The following is a 17,361-nucleotide window of genomic DNA, read 5'->3' as shown; positions in this document are numbered from 1 at the left end:
TTTTAAAATAAATAGGAAAGGACTATGAAAAATAGTGAAAAGGCATCTAAACATACCACTGTTGATGTTCATGCCACTATTGTTGTAAAAAAGATGTGGCTAAAAAAAAAACAAAAAAATCAAGAGCTGAAAATAAATTACAGAAGTCTTTTCTCAAAGAAAAATCTAGAATTCAGATAAACTCTTACTAAGCCCTAACCATCCTACCTCCACACATATACACAGTGAATAGGCAAGAGAATTTCCATCATTTTTTTGACACCAACCTAAGAAGCAACAAAGGGAACAACCAAATTCCCTGGAATAGCAAAAGCTCAAAATAATGTTTGAAGGAAAAAAAAAATCACATCATATGATTATTTTTAGGAAAAAAATTAGCAAAATAAATAAATGTAATTTAATTTTTGTTATCTTGCAACCTTTTTTCAAAAAAGATTTTATTTATTTGAGAGAGAAAGAAAGCACAAGCACACAAGAGTGGGAGGAGAAACTGAAGGAGATGGAGGGGGGATCTCAAGCTGGGTCTATGCTGGGCACGGAGCCTGGAGCCCAACTTGACTCATGGCTTGATCTCATGAACCTGAGATCATGACCAGAGAGCCAAAGCCAAGAATCAGATGCTTAATCAACTGAGTCACCTAGGGGCCTCATCCTCTTCTTATAAATAAATTTACTTAGAAAAATATTATTGGAGAACGTCTCAATTTTAGTGATTACTACACATCAGGACATAAGAATATTTCTGTATGTCAGGCAGTTGGTCTCTCAAAAGATTTCTTTTTATACTAAATTTCAGTACTTTATAGACCATAATATTTTTCCATACCAATAACATTCTGATGTCCTAAAGTCTTCAGTCATATTCCAGAACCTTACTAAATAAATAGGTCTATTGTTGGCTCTGAAACTAATTTTAAGGAAAAAACTCAAGTTCCTATACAACATGCTAACAGACACTTATGACCTCTTTTAGTAACACAGATCTCCTCCCAAACAAATCTGTAAATCATATTACTCATGAGATACCAATGAATGCACAGTATCATTAGTAGGTGTCTTATGTGTGGAAGTCAATTAACTTCACCACTTAGCATAGAAAAATCCACATTACCATAATGTGTCTGATATCCATGAAGGCATACTACCCTCCCCCCATTTCTTTACCAAATATGCGTGCCTACATTATCCCCTTTAACACACACACACATGCCCCACAAAAACCCTTCTCAAAAAGATTACTTTCAGCTGCAGCTGCCTGATCAGCTTCAGTCTGTTCATTTTCTGCACTGGAAATATCAGATCCATTTTCAGGTTCTGTGTCATCCTGAAGGCTTTTATCCACATCATTGGTATGGGAATCAAGGTCCCCTTCATGTTCTTGGGACATGTGATCAACAGTTTGAGGTGGCAAATATCTAAGTTGAGGTGATTCAGGCTCATGATGGCTTACTGGAGACTGCAACAGATGATGATGCTGCCGATGCCTTTCTTTTTCCATTTGTTTGGCTTCCTGCAACTGGAAAAAAATAAAATAATTTTCCAGTACTGGTAAAATGAGTTGTTTAAAATGTAGAGGGATAATGTTAAGCTGAACTATAAATCCTTTATATATAAGGCAACACTTTATACATGAGAAGCAAAGAACATAAAATATACTAAAACTACACAAAAACAAATAACAGTGGTTACTTCTTAGAGGGATGGAAATTGGTACATAAGAACAGAGATGGAAGTCTTTCAGTATGTATCTTCTCTTCACTACTTTTGGTGTTTGAATCATGTGAATGTATAACATAAACAAAACAAAATTTAAAAACTGAAATAAATTTTAATAGCCTCAGAATAATAATCGGATTATTGCCAATAGTGGATTTTCCGAAAACCAAATAAAAGTTTCACTAAGGGAGGGAAAAAGTGGATGGGGAAATAAAACACATGCTCATTTTAACTCATACATCAAAATCTAGATACCACAAGAAAGTAGTTAATAGTAATAGTTACCTATAGGGAGTGGAGGTTAAGAAATGACCAAATTAGAAACAGGAGTGGAAGGGAATTTTCAGTGTAACATGTTCTTATGTCACATTGTTAAACCTCTTCATAATTTAAAAAAAATAATAAAACTGCATTTAATAATAATAAAATAGCAATGAATACTTAAATTAAGTACTTAAAACTCAATCAGTCATCTTAATAGGGATGAAAAACTGTATCAACAAATGTTGAATTTTATTTTAGAAGACATGTCATTATTATATATACAATACCACCTATAAAACTGGCTTACTTATGCTAAAAAGGTAATGATCAGAACCACAGGATTTCATTTTTTAGCACTTTATTGCTTTTAGACACATCTCTTCTGGTCCTCATGGCCTAATAAGAATGACTCTCACAGAGTTAATTTCCATAAAGGTAAATACTTTACTGTGCCCGAAATGAACATTTCATATTTCTTAGTAATATTCCAGTTTATGTGGAAATACCAGAGCTAATTATATGAATTTATAAAATAAAAATAAATTTAAATTAAAATATTTTAATGCTCAAAAGGTAGGAAGAACCTTGTAATACGCATGGTCCAAATCCCATATTTTACAGATATGGAAACTGATGGGCACAACTAGATGCACAGTTGGAACTAGAACAGAATTTTCAGACCAATACTTTAACCCACTCATGAGAAAGTCAACTTCCAATCTAGCAGTGAAGAACCTACAACTTGCAATGGATTCCTACCCTCAGCCTAAACGTCAACAGATCTGCACTATGGTTTAGTGGAGCAAGCGCATGCTTTGGATCATAGATAAGCATGGCACTGAATTCTAGTTCTATTTATTCCAGAGTTACAGAAATTCTAGAAATATCCTTTAAAAAATGTTATTGCATGAAAATAAACCTTTAAACATTTTCTATAGACTTCCATACTTTCTAGACTAGGGTTTCTCAACATCAGTGCTACTAAGATTTTAGATCAGATAATTCTTTGCTGTGGAGAGGGGCTGTCCTGTGTGCTTCAAGATATTTAGCAAATCCCTACCCTTTACTAAATTCAGATTAAGTACAATGTCAGATTCTGGATTCAATCTTGAAACAAAAAAAGGACATGTGTAGGAAAACTGGTGAAATACAAGTAGGCTCTACAGTTTATTTAAAAGTAATGTACAAGTGTCAATTTCTGATTCTGATTATTATAATATGGTTATATAAGATGCTGGAATTAAGGAAAGAGAGTAAAGGAGATCTCTCTGGAATATCTGAAGTTTAAAATGGGCTCAAAAAAAGGTTAAAAGTTGATTTGTAATTACGAAGACCTGAACAATTTAAAAATACGTACAAATGATTCTTTAGTTGATCTCTTACCCCACCAAATGTATTTCCACAATATCGATACCTATTTTATTTTTAAAGGACGCAATGACTAAAATATTTTATAGCAGAACAGATCAAATTAGGTAGTTTTATATCTACATTAAATTGATCTATTAAGCTTGACTACAATAAAAAATATCATCAATTCATAAACACTTCCATGAGGATAACAACAATAAATATCTTTCAAATTCTACTTGTGCACCATGAAAAATGTTTTTTCCAAAGTCAGGCAAGTCAGTAAAACCTCAAAACAAAGCAAAATAATTCCACAGATCTCCAGTAAGTAGAACTGTAAATGAAAATATTCTTCTCTACAAGCACAAAAGATTTCACTGTAATTTCTCTATAAACTCTTTTCTATATTTGATGCCTGTGGTATTCTTTAAATCTCTCTGTTTTTAATACTTACTGCTTGGTTTTCCATGCGTGCAAAGATAACATTTAGCATCTGAGTAAGAGTAGCTTTGGCTGTTGTCTGATTGATGAGATTTTTGCTTGCTAGATAGATATTGTAACATGTTCTCACAGCTTGCAGTACAGTTCCTTCATGAATTTCTATGTGTTGAGATGTTACTGCAGTAAGTAAAGCCTTTAAAAAGACACACACACACACACACACACACACACACACACAATAAATAAATAAATAAATAAATAAATAGAAAGACACAGTTGAAGCACTTTTCTACACCCAGAGTTTCAGCACAAATATATGAGTATTTTCAGACACCATTACCACTTTCATGTACACACTAACAGAATTCTGAGTGTACACCAAGAGAATTTCTACCAGCCTTGGATACATATCATCAATTGGTAATAATTTCCAAATAATCCAAACCTAGAACACTAGAAAACTATTCAATCATACTATTTCAACCCAAGTTTCATTTTAATAAAAATATTACTTAGTTTCTTAAAATGCACAGCATTAACTCTGTCACAAAAGAACAGAGATATGCTTCATATGATATATGTATCAAATGAGACTGTCAACTTTGGAGGATACACAATGTCCTACTCACTTCCAAATTTTTCTGAGATCTTTCTTATAGACCAGACTCAATAAATGTACTGCTGTTGTTGTTGAAGAGGTTTACAAATAGAATACAGCATTAAAATATCAGATTAAATTAGAATAAAGCATTTAAAATACTCCTAAGTGAATCCTCCAACAAAGTCAACAACTTTAATTTGCATGAAAGTTCATACATTAGGGTACTTGCAATTTCCCAAGAGCAAGGACTCCTCGGTCCTTTTATGCTGTACAATGCTATGCAGTCAGCACTGAGTATAAGCTAAATAAACTATGACTCATATGTAGCTGCAAATGATAGGCCAACTGACAAATGATAAGCCAACTAGCTTTTTTCTTTTTTTTCTTTTTTTTTATTTTTTTATTTTATTTTATTTTATTTATTTGTCAGAGAGAGAGGGAGAGAGAGCGAGCACAGGCAGACAGAGAGGCAGGCAGAGGCAGAGGGAGAAGCAGGCTCCCTGCCGAGCAAGGAGCCCGATGTGGGACTCGATCCCAGGACGCTGGGATCATGACCTGAGCCGAAGGCAGCTGCTTAACCAACTGAGCCACCCAGGTGTCCCAAGCCAACTAGCTTTTTTAAAATAAAAATAGGACTTGTGAAGTGAATACAGATATGAAACTGAAAGGCTCAGAAGGGGCTACATTCACACATGAAAAACATTTGATACATGTAAATGATTTCAAAAGTACTAAAGGTATAAGAAAATTTTACTGTATAAATGCATCACCACTACCATTAGTAGTCACATTAAGAATTCAAAATTTATGAGACTGAAAAAATAACTGAGTGACTTTTTTTTTTTTTTAAGATTTTATTTATTTATTTGACACAGAGATCATAAGTAGGCAGAGAGGCAGGCAGAGAGAGGGGGAAGCAGGCTTCCTGCTGAGCAGAGAGCCTGATGTGGGGCTCAATCCCAGTACCCTGAGAACATGACCTGAGCTGAAGGCAGAGGCTTAACCCTCTGAGCCACCCAGGCGCCTCCTGAGTGACTTTTCTTCAAAGGACTTTAATCATCCAGGTATATTATAGCACAAACCCAGCACCAAGTTTGGCTAAGCAGGTTCAGCAGATGAAAAGGTAAAAGGAAATCAGGAAAGCTGGTACACAAATAGTTCACATGGTGAAGCATGAGACTAGAGGTCAGACTATAAAGGGTCCAGAAGTAGAGAAAAAAGTAGAGGGGTCAAAGGAACATCACATGGACCTAAAGCTCGGAAGATGGAATATGTACAGTCAATATTCCAGAAACTGAAAAACTCTGGGGGCCCAAGCCTAAATCAGAACCTTCAAAATAAAAGACTTGGAAAATAATCTTATTGTTGAATTCATAACATTCAACGAAACCCCTAAATTACCTCTATTACAGCTGGGAAGCACATAAAATGAGATTTCAAAATATTTCCAAGATAATGGTTTCTGATTTTAAAAAATGGAGATTATGAATTACAAATTCACTATATAATCAGTTACCTTTATTATCTGCAACTGAACTCCTTCGTCTGTTTGAGGACCTTGGAAGCAGCCACAAATTGTTTCAATAATTCTATCAATTAATTTTTTGCCTGGTGTTGTACTATCTGGAGCATTGCCAGTCAAGTGCCCATAAGCAATAAGTTTCTGAAATGGGAAAAGAATCCAAAGATCCCCGTTAAGCTAATAAATATGCTAATTAAATATACATTAAAATCATATAATTCAGTAATATTAAACTTTTTACACAAAAACATTAAAGTAAAATCAAAGCCAAGGTTTTACCAACTTTTCCTGAAGAAAACTTTATTAGCTATAAACATGTAAAATTACTGATATTCATAATAACCACAAAAACAGAATAGCCACAATAAAACCATCAGGCAATATTTTGAGAAAGCCAGGTCTCAGACCTTATCTCTGATGAATCAGAATAGCTTATTGCATTCTACCTAACCACTACTGATACTGCTTTTGTGAAAGCTGTATTAACACATTTAAGTGACTCAGAATCTCTTTCCACATCAGATCTGTGAAAATGCAGAAAACTCAATTTCCACACACTGGCTATAAATCACAGATTTGTTCATTCATCATCCATTATAGCCCTGAAAGCCTTAGATATCATAATTTTAATTTTTCAGGGAAAACAAGGTTATAAATCAAATGAACTTAATCTATCTTTGGAAAAAAATCATATGAATATGGTCTTTTCCTAGCCATTGAAATATCAGTTCAATAAGTATAAGTTTCTGAACAGTAAAAATACCTAAAAAGATAAGACTCCTCTATCTAGGTATTTTATAAGTATCTTAAGTCTTAAAAGAATCCTCTGTGTGTGTGCGCATGTAAATTAAACAGGACGAAAGATTTCAGGAATTTTTCTGACATAAATGAAAATCAGAGCTTTAGTCTGGCAGTGAATATAAATACTAAACTGTCAATATTAACCTATTGCTTTAAATAAAACAGAAGGCATTTAGTAAAATCATTTGCAAATGATTTAGTAAAATCTGCAAACCATGAAATATGTAAATTCAGTAGCAGGTTAAAAGTCTTACTGTTCTTTCATCTCACTGATGCAAAATGAGACCAAATCGACACTTAGTAAAGATAATGTGTCTCACTAAGCTAACTAATGATTTTTGTTACCCTTAAACTAGGAACATTTTTTTACAACTATTATTTTCTCTCTCTCAAAAATAAGCAACCATTTGGTCTCTTATCACAACAAAAATATTCAAGGCTTTCATGGAAAATGTCTGAATCACCAATTATGAGTAATGTTTAGAAACACATTCAATTAAATAGTTTTTAGATAATGACATTTTACACATACCTGTAAACAATCAAGAGATGTACTAACTATACGAGGACATTTAGACTGGCATGCCAATTCAAAGGGTAAGAAGTACTTGTCTGCTTCAATAAAATTTGTCTTTGATTTCACTGGTGGAAGGGTGCTTGATCCACCTTTCGCTTCTCCATGAGGAGGACTAAAGGAAAAAGAAGAGTCCGAATAGAATATCACATTTTTCATATTGATGATAAACTCATATAAAAATACAAAGTTTCAGTTCTAAAGGGAATTTTACTAAACCAACTTTTATCTTAAGGGTACCCAAACCCTAGGGAAATTTCAATTTGCTACAGGTCAAAAGCTAGTGGCTACTGTAACTAAATGCAAGAAAAATCAAATAAATTAGTTATTTAATTACTTAGAAAGTACTTAAATTACAAAACAAATATTTAGTAATCCTCCTAAATATGAATCAAAGTTTTTAAGCAAAGACTTTAAAACATATCAGATGGTATTTCAGGAATACCCTTATAGACTTATTTATGAGATCTTTTGCTTACATTTCTTAAGCCATTTTTTAATAGTTTTATTATAAAGATCACATACAGAAAATCTGCCACATATTGGTGATTACATTACTATTTTGGCCAAGATATGTCTGCAAATTATTTTTACTAAAGAAAAGAAACCCCACAAACCTCTGTTTTTCAGTTTCCGCTTTTATTTCCTCTGGGGAGAAAAAAGAGGCATATGTTAGAAAACATGACAAAAGAAAGACCATTAAGTAATTTGATTACAGGCTTTGTAAACTCATTTGTAACTTCTATAAAAAGTTGGGAAGAATGCAAATTCAAAAGAAATTCAGTACTAAAATTCTTTTGCTGCTAAATGCATTAATTTACACAGTTTAATGAAATACAGTTTAATGAAACTATACAAAGAATATATATTAATAACCATAAGTTAAATACAACTGCGGATTACTAATTCCCAAAGAATTTCTTGTCTCAAAGTAGATTTTTTTTTGGTTAAGTAACTATGCTAACCAGAAGCATTAATACTGAGAATGGAATATTATGTATTCAAGTTATAAAATATAGGGTACATGTTCAGTGAGGGGTTAAAAAAAAAAACCTCTACATGTAATCACTCTTGTGATTATCTCAAGATATCAGACCAGGACTATAACTTCTGACCATGTACATGTGCTGATATTTAACCAGTATTTCTAACTTATGACTACATAAAGCACTATAAAATACACATGCCCAGTCCAATGGGAAATTTTCCCTTTTGTTGTTTATAACTTATGAAATGAGGTAAATTAGGTAAATCCTACCTGTAATAAAAGACCCTTAAATTTAACTGATAGGCTGGGGGCATGCGGGGGAATGTCTGGTTAACTGATTAAACCTGTCTGAAAAAAGTTGGAAAGTGAAACAAATATAACATTTATAATTACTATTATTGTAACCAATAGTTCTTGAGAACAAACTATGTACCAACATAATTAAGCCTCACAGCCCTATGAGATTTGTACTAATATCTTCATTTTAAAGATCAGGAAAGTGAGGCACAAAGAGGTTAATTTGCTCAAGGGCTGCACGGCTTGGGTGTATGGCTAATCAGGTTTCACAACTAAATAATCTACTTCCAGATCCTGGTTTCTTAACCACTCTATTACATACATGTATCTTGAATACTGAATAAACGTGTTAAATTTGGTATTAAAAGAAACTACTAAACTATAATTTAATAATTAGTAAAAGTCATCTGGAGACTATATTAAGCCCTTTATAAAGTGGCTCTGTTGAATTACTTTGTCATACACACACAATTTATTCATTACCTACTCTGTGCCAAGCATTTGATATTTGGTGTTTCAGTCTAGTCCTCTGTAGATTAAAGCTCTTTCCATTTTACCAGTGGCAGAAGTGGAAGGGGGACAATATGAAAACAGTAACTGTAGATATTTAAAATACTACTTTTAAAAAGCTCACAATATCTGATACTAAAAAACTGTACAGTTCACCAATACATGTAATTAAAATTAATTTAAATCACCTTAAAAATACAGTACAAATGAAGGGAAAATCTATTAACTGCCCCCAAATCTTCATTAAAAATTTTAAAACCTTATTTTTCGTTTTTAAAATACTAATTGGCGGGGCGCCTGGGTGGCTCAGTGGGTTAAAGCCTCTGCCTTCGGCTCAGGTCATGATCCCAGGGTCCTGGGATCAAGCCCCACATTGGGCTCTCTGCTCAGCCGGGAGCCTGCTTCCTCCTCTCTCTCTCCCTGCCGGCCTCTGCCTACTTGTGATTTCTCTCGTCAAATAAATAAATAAAATATTTAAAAAAATAAAAAAATAATAAAAAAAATAAAATACTAATTGGCAGTTTTTGTAGAAGGTGAATTTCCATTTATAAAAACAGTAGGAAATAGCGTATTCTGGTTAATAATACATCAGTTAAGAACATCAGAAGTAGTTTATTTTAAATACCACTATGATTTCACACCACCTATTACTAAATAGCCTTGTGATCTTGGGAAACAACCCTCACTTCAATACTAGATGATGGCAAAAGTCTCTTACATTCCAAAACATCAGTCAACAACTATGGCTCACATGCCAAACCCACCCACCACTTTTTCCTGAGTTTAAAAATAGTTTTTACAGCTGAACATCTGAACATTGTCTTCAATCAATTTGACGACAGGGTACACTAACCTTCAAACTCAGTGAAGATGTTACTCCACCTAAGAGAATTCTCCTTAGACCAGGATTACAAAATTTATACTCGATTATGATTATTTTGAATCTCATCAATAAAAAAAATATGTGTAAATTTCATTGTCTTTCTCCTCTGTATAAATTTGTTTTCTCTTATTACATAAGTACTTACATAATATCCCTGATTTTTCTTCTGGGCCTGAAAAGCCCTTTATAGAAAAGGTTGGCTGACCTTCGCTCTAAAACATTAGGGTTCAAAGGATCTTATCAGACTCTATGAGCCTTTAATTTTTTTATTTTTTTCTAAAAACATAATGTATTATTAGCCCCAGGGGTACAGGTCTGTGAATCGCCAGGTTTACACACCTCATAGCACTATCATAGCACATACCCTTCCCAATGTCCATAACCCCACCACCCTGATTCCATTATTTTTTAAATGTCCATATTTATCTACCTATTTATTTATTTATTTTAGTGGGGGCATAAAGAGAGAATCTCAAGCAGACTCCCCACTGAGCATGTAGTCTGACATGAATGCAATCCCACAACACTGAGATCATGACCTGAGCCAAAATCAAGAGTTGGACATTCAACCAACTAAGCCACCCAGGCACCCCTAAATGTCCATATGTAAATAGTCTAATAAAACATAACCAACATAAACTACATTGAATGTAATGTTTCTCTAATTCAGATAGTACTATATTTTTTTCTATCTCCATATACAAAGTTAGCAGTATTCAAACTGATCTGGGTAAGTTTTTTTTTTTTTTTTTTACAAGGAAATAAAACAATTTAACTCAACATTTCTAATGTTTTAAATTACCTTGTACTAAATCAGAGTTTTACTTTTGCCTTTCCCTATACACTTATAACCACAGTAAAAAAAGTTTTAAATGTTCTGATAAAATCTTTTTTTTAAAAGATTTTATTTACTTATTTGTCAGAGAGAGAGAAAGAAAGCACAAGCAGGCAGAGTGGCAGGCAGAGGCAGAGGGAGAAACAGGCTCCCTGCTGACCAAGGAGTCTGTGTAAGACTTAATCCCAGAACCCTGGGATCATGACCTGAGCTGAAGGCAGCCGCTTAACCTACTGAGTCACCCAGGCGTCCCTGTTTTGATAAAATCTTTAAAGGTCACGGAATAATTACAAGTTTTCCCACTGACAACTATCAACATAGCTTGCATGGTTATCTTTCTGGTCCCACAAAATGCTTTTATTTATAGAATCCCAAAGATTGTGTATTCATTTTAACATGTTTCCTTTCCAAGCCCATTTGAGACTACTTATAAAGACATCGTCACTAAAAAGTAATCAAGATTAAAAGGACAAGGGGCTATAGGGGGAGGCAGAAAATAAGTACTTCTCAAAATATTTAACATAACAGTATGATAAGCCACAGTATTTTTTGTTTGTTTGTTGTTTAGGCTATAGGTATGTAATTCATCATCAGTTTTCTGTAAGAAGACTCATTACAACACTACCCTCCTCAATGTCCATCACCCAGTTACCCTATCCCACTACCCCTTCCCCTCCAGCAACCCTCAGTTTGTCTCCTGTGATTAAGAGTCTCTAAGGTTTGTCTCCCTCCCTAGTTTCATCTTGTTTCATTTTTTCCTCTCTTCCCCTATGATCCTCTGCCTTGTTTCTTAAATTCCACATATCAGTGAGATCAATGGTAATTGTCTTTCTCTGACTGACTTATTTCGCTTAGCACAATATCCTCTAGCCACAGTATTTTAAAAATAAGCTGAAAATTTTAAATATACAATACTACTTTACATTTGTGCAGCAACGTAGAGTTTAAAACATTTTTCCACACATTACCTAATTTTATCCTCAAAGGACAACTCTTCATTTTATGGAGGAGGAAACCATGTATCAGATTTGTTAAATAATAACTTTAAGGTCAGACAGCTGGTAAGTAATGATCCAGAAACTAGTTTCTCTGGTCTTAGTGTATAACACAGGACACACTGTGTTATATTTAAGCAACCTTCTATTAACTAATGGAACTGAATGGAAAAATTCATTCTACAATTATTAGGATAAACATTATAAAGCAATGCTTCTCAAAATATGGCCTCAGAACCAGCAGCATTACCACCAACCACCAGGACCCACACAGACATACTGAATTAGTAAGTATCAAATTAGTACTCTAGTAATGAGTCCTACAGTCTGTGTTTTTACATGGCTTCAAGGGGATTCTGATATGCAAAAAAGTTTAAGAATCACTGCTATAAAGCAGTTAAAAGAAATGAGTAGAAGATAGCTGAGTTTTATTCATCCTGGCTTTGGTTTCACCCACCCATTTATTGTACTTGTAAGAATTCTTGGACGAGTGAGTGCAAGCTAAAAAGGAATTCCTTTGACTTTCTTATAATGAATACCCAGTAATACAGAGTTTTAAGACAATTATTTTAGTATATGTGCTGCCGAAGCGAGCACATTGAGACAATTATTTTAATAAATTAGGGCTTAGAAACAGTTTGCTTCATGTTGGCCTTCAACAGTAGAATCAAGAAGTAAACTAATTCTCAATTATTAAAGAAAACACACCTGGATGAAAAAAATATTAAAGCATCAAATTAAGAAATATTAGCATACTCAAACTAAAAACCACATAGTGCTTAACTGTGAAATACTTTGCCGGTAAGTGAGAATCATGACAAGGATGACCACAAACTGCAAAATATATTTTTTTACACTGCTTTGGAAACACTAGACAACACAAATAGACAATATTGGATATCGTAAGAAAAGTCATCACTTCTGAGCTGAAATAAGCTAAAAATCAGATGACGAATCTGTTCAGTGATAGGTTTTTAAACTATGTAGTCCTAGACCTTTAAAACTTTATTACTGAAATTCTTGTGGAAATTACTTTCTCTCTAGCCATTAATTCTCCCTATTCCTTCAGAACTAGTTTTATAAAAATTTTTGAAAACTACAGAATCACAACCACTGCCTTATATATAGAAAGATTAAAACTGGAGGAAATGGGTCATTGGGAATTAGCATAAAAAATACAGATTTGAAGTACTTTGAAAGAAATACAAGTTTATTCCTTCTAGGTACATTAAATAACTGGAACCAAGTGAACACGACTGATAAGGCACAGGACTTACTTAATAAACAGGAAAGAAAGATTTACTGAAAAATAACTGATTATACATAAGTTATGTGCCTGATTCCCAAAGTGTATTAAATATTCCCTCACATAATATTATGCTGTCAACCTGCTTAGCAGCTTTTCACCCAATGAAAATACAAATACAGACTTCAAAATAATACCAATACAATTCAACAAATTCCATCATCTATACACTATGAACAATTTAGATCTACCTCTCAAGACATTATTTTGTCTTAAGTATAGTTTGTAGGACAACAGTATTTACTCAATGCAAACTAAACTGGTAATCTAAAGAAAAACCTTATAAGTGAAATAAATAGTTTATTTTAATAAACACATAGAACTTACACATCTAAACTGCTGTCTCCTTCAAAGCAGCATGTAGGAGGATATGCATCAATTATCATAATAGTGCCAGTATTCAGAAATATTTGTGAAATTCATTGTTTGCAGTTCTTTCCTGCCTGTTTCTTTTAAATGAATAACCCCACAGAAGGAAAAATCTCTAGAAAGGGAACTGGAGTCTAACTGCCAATTAATCACAGTTGGCACACATCCAAGTATAAAGAATGGTATGCAACCACAAAACAAAACTTCTTAACTTTAGTCCTTCTTTGAACCATTTCAAATTGTGTGTAAATTTATTCTAGAAAAAGAGAACACAACTCTCATTAGCCTCCAGAAGCCTGCAACCCAAACTATAAAGATGATATAGGATCAATTAAAAACAGTGATTTGATCAATTATGACTATGTGTGTGTGTGGATATGTATATACATATACATACATATATATGGAAGCAACTTTTAACAAAAACACTTATTAAAAAACAAATGCACCATAAACTAGTGATGAATTTTATGGTGACTAACACAATTAAAAAAAAGAAAAATAATTATAGTGCAACATGAACAGTCATGAGCATTATAAAAGGGAAATACAGATTACAGAACAAATATGGCTAACACAATGTCTTATGCATGGTAGCTGTTCAATAATTATTTGTAGAAAAATTTTTAAAAGCACAAATGCAGAAATTACTTTGAAAATAACATTCTTTGGATGTATATGTTCTACTCGGTTTACTTTTTCAAAGCCAATTATGTGACTTAAGAACCGCATTTTATACAGCTAAGGATTAAATAAAAATACAGAAGTTAAATAGAATGCTACAGCAACCTAAAGAGGAGGCAATGGCCTAAAGATGTGACAATAGGGATGGACAAATGTGAATTCCATGAACACCTCAAAAGAAAACCAATGAAACAATCCCACTTATCTAGGGGAGGAGAGACTGTCAGCAAGCGGAGATCTGGCTTGCATAACTGCGTAATAGAGGTACCATTAACTTAGACACAAAATGCAGTTTTCTCACTATGTGAGAGAGTAGGGGTAAAGGAGCAGGGGTGAAGAAAAGGTATGTTTTAGTAGTGTTTTATTTTAAGCCATTGAAATGTTCAAGTGGCACTATTCAGTAGATAATAAGACATAAATTTGAAAATCAGGACATCATGTGGCAGACTGTGTTAGTCTATACATGGTCAATGGTCACTATATTATCTCCTATCCCACACGGCTTCTGCAAAGTAACCTTGCAGAACTCCCTTCAAGATACAAAATCTAAATTCTCCTCACCTTGAATCAGGGCTAGTTGCAGAGATACATATATAAGAAGCAGAATGCAGTTGGAAGTTAACAGAGGACAACTACCAACATGAGGTCAAAGAAGGGTAAGCAGCTACTTACCCATGACTGCTTCTGTTGTAATGCTAGGTCTCCAGATACCTACTCTTAGAATCCAGCAGCCCTGAGGTGAGAAGCCTAAACCCCAAGGAGATTCTGTCAACAATCCCAGCTGAGCCCAGCTCTCAAGTCATTACAGCCCAGGCACCAGACTTCTAAGTAAAGAAGCCTCCAGAGGATTCTCGTACCCAGCCATTCACATATCAGCCAGTCATTTGAATCTCCTCAGCTTGGGCCCCAGACATTGTGGAACAGCAACATGCCCTAATTGAAATCCTGTCACATAGAGAATCTATAAGCATTAATAAAATAAAATTCTATTATTATTGATCTCAACTGCTTGAGTATCAGTCGAACTTTGAGAATAAAGGTGAAAAGTGAAGGTTCCACCATAAAACAACAAAAGCCACCTAAGGGATAGCTTACAAATAACTCAAACTTTGAATTTCCAAATTTAACTTTACATCTTTAAATTTTTTAATTACTTGTAACAGAAAGGCACTGTATAACTCTAAAACTTTTCAAATTTAGGTCTTCATCTCTGGCCAAAGATAATGTGTAATTTAAGTTCTCTAATGCAATTAAAAATTTTTTCCATAATAAACAACTTAAAACTAGGATTTAAAAAAATTCTAACAGACTGAAACTGATTCTTGAATGTCTGGCACATAAATTATACTGAGATCCTTGAGAAATATTTTCTAAGATGATGAAAACTAAAATTAGCCCACCAAAATCACATTAATAGGAACAAATTTAATAAACAAAAAAATCTCATATTTGTGTATTTTACAATTGGCAGAGGAGTTTTACATATATCTTAGAATAGCATTCAGTATTACCAGCATGCCCACTTAACAGATGAAAAAGCCTGAAGTAACTTACACAAGATGACAAGAGGTATACCGAATGACTTAAGTGTGGTTTTGATAAGAACCAAGCCGAAATCAAATGGCTGAATTTTAACAACTCATTAATGAAAAATAATATTACTCTTACAATGTTATCATAATTATTTTCTAATAAAGAAAACCACTGCACTGCTTATTACTTCAGAAATACAAGGAATCCTGTTTCAAAAACCAAAACCAGAAATGTGACTTGAGTGATAAATATTCCAAATCAATAATTTTCTTTTCCATTCCAGACTTTATGTATAAAAAATACTAAAAATACAAAATGAAAATCACAATACAATTCAGACCAGTGCCTGCCTAATTCCACTGAAGTATTAAATATAGGTAAAGCAAATATAAGAAAACTCAGTAAGTGAAAATAAGCATTCAAAGAAATCATGAATTACGAAAATGATCCTTTAATGGGACTTAATATTTAGATAGAAAAGAATGCAGTGGCTGTTCACTGTCAACAACTTGCAGTGACTACAGTGAAAATCAAAAAGAACAGAGTTATTGTTCCAAGTGCTAACACCCCTCGTGGTAAATAAACAGTAAGACATTTCATAGATTCTGCTCAGTACAAGATATAAAGAAGCAGTAGCTATGGGGGTCATGGAAGGAATACTGTATTTTAAGTCAGGGCCCTGGGCTTGGTCAAAGAAGTGGAATACAGCAGAAAGAAATGGGCTGCAGGCCCAAAAAGACAAGAGTCAAATCCCAGGTCTGTCACTGCATAAACTTTTTAATCCTCATTTTATAGATTTTTAAAACAGGGATGATAATATCTAGTTGTCTATCCTGTAAGAATATTGGGTTTATCGAAGAGGTGTGAAAGTGCTTTGTTTGAGCTAGATTTAATCTTTTTTTTTTTTTTTTTTTTTTTAAAAGCAAAGTTTTAAATATGAAAAAGTACAAACAGGGGTACCTGCCTGGCTGGCTTATGGTTAACTATCTGTCTTCAGCTCAGGCCATGATTTCAGGGTCCTGGAATGGAGCCCCATGTTGAGCTCCTAGTGCTACCTGGAGCCTGCTTCTCCCTCTCCCTCTGTTGTTCCCCCTGCTTGTGATCTTTCTATCTCAAATAAAATCTTATAATAAAAAATGACAAACAATATAAATGCTGAATAACCAACCACCAAACAATTTTATGAAAGCATTTTTATAAATGTGTAACTCTTCCCAATTGTAAGGAGCCTTTTAGAACAAACAGCTATAAGTTTGGGTTAGTAAAAGTATTTAAATTTGGGATAGAGGTATGTATAGTCAAAGGCTCCATTTAAAATAGACAACAGAGGAAATTTTTAAAGCAACACATATGCTATATATAAATGCATGAACACGTGCTAAAAGAATTTGCTAGAAATAGGACTAGTGTTTGCCTAAAGGGTAAAAAATTAAGTGACTAAATAATAGGAGAAAACATTTTTCATCTTTTTCTTTGTACTTTTTAAACTTCACACTATACATATATTTTAACTATTTTGAGAAATTAAATTAAAAAATCAAGCAAACAAGACAATAAATATTTTCATAAATATTTTAATGTTTGGCTTAATATTAAAGGCTGATATCTACTTACTTCTAAATCTAGAAATATTAATTTCAAATTTCAATGTTCCTTAAAAATATGATTATAAAAATTTTTTTGCATTATTTT

At 33.4% G+C, this 17,361-nt stretch overlaps 1 protein-coding gene across 1 annotated transcript in view; it reads right to left on the bottom strand.

Moving 5' to 3' along the window:
- ARFGEF1 (ADP ribosylation factor guanine nucleotide exchange factor 1) overlaps positions 1 to 17,361 on the bottom strand; it is a 158,069-nt gene that overhangs the window by 102,845 nt on the left and 37,863 nt on the right. Inside the window, exons 2-6 of the mRNA XM_044245495.1 lie at positions 7,887 to 7,917; positions 7,228 to 7,384; positions 5,889 to 6,035; positions 3,785 to 3,964; positions 1,240 to 1,516 (exon numbers count right to left, since the gene is read on the bottom strand). Coding sequence (XP_044101430.1) covers positions 1,240 to 1,516; positions 3,785 to 3,964; positions 5,889 to 6,035; positions 7,228 to 7,384; positions 7,887 to 7,917 — 792 coding nt within the window. The remainder of the gene's footprint in view (positions 1 to 1,239; positions 1,517 to 3,784; positions 3,965 to 5,888; positions 6,036 to 7,227; positions 7,385 to 7,886; positions 7,918 to 17,361) is intronic.

Source organism: Neovison vison, chromosome 4, assembly GCF_020171115.1.
Source record: "Neovison vison isolate M4711 chromosome 4, ASM_NN_V1, whole genome shotgun sequence".
Lineage (NCBI taxonomy): Eukaryota > Metazoa > Chordata > Mammalia > Carnivora > Mustelidae > Neogale > Neogale vison.
This window is presented reverse-complemented; position numbering and strand designations above follow the sequence as displayed.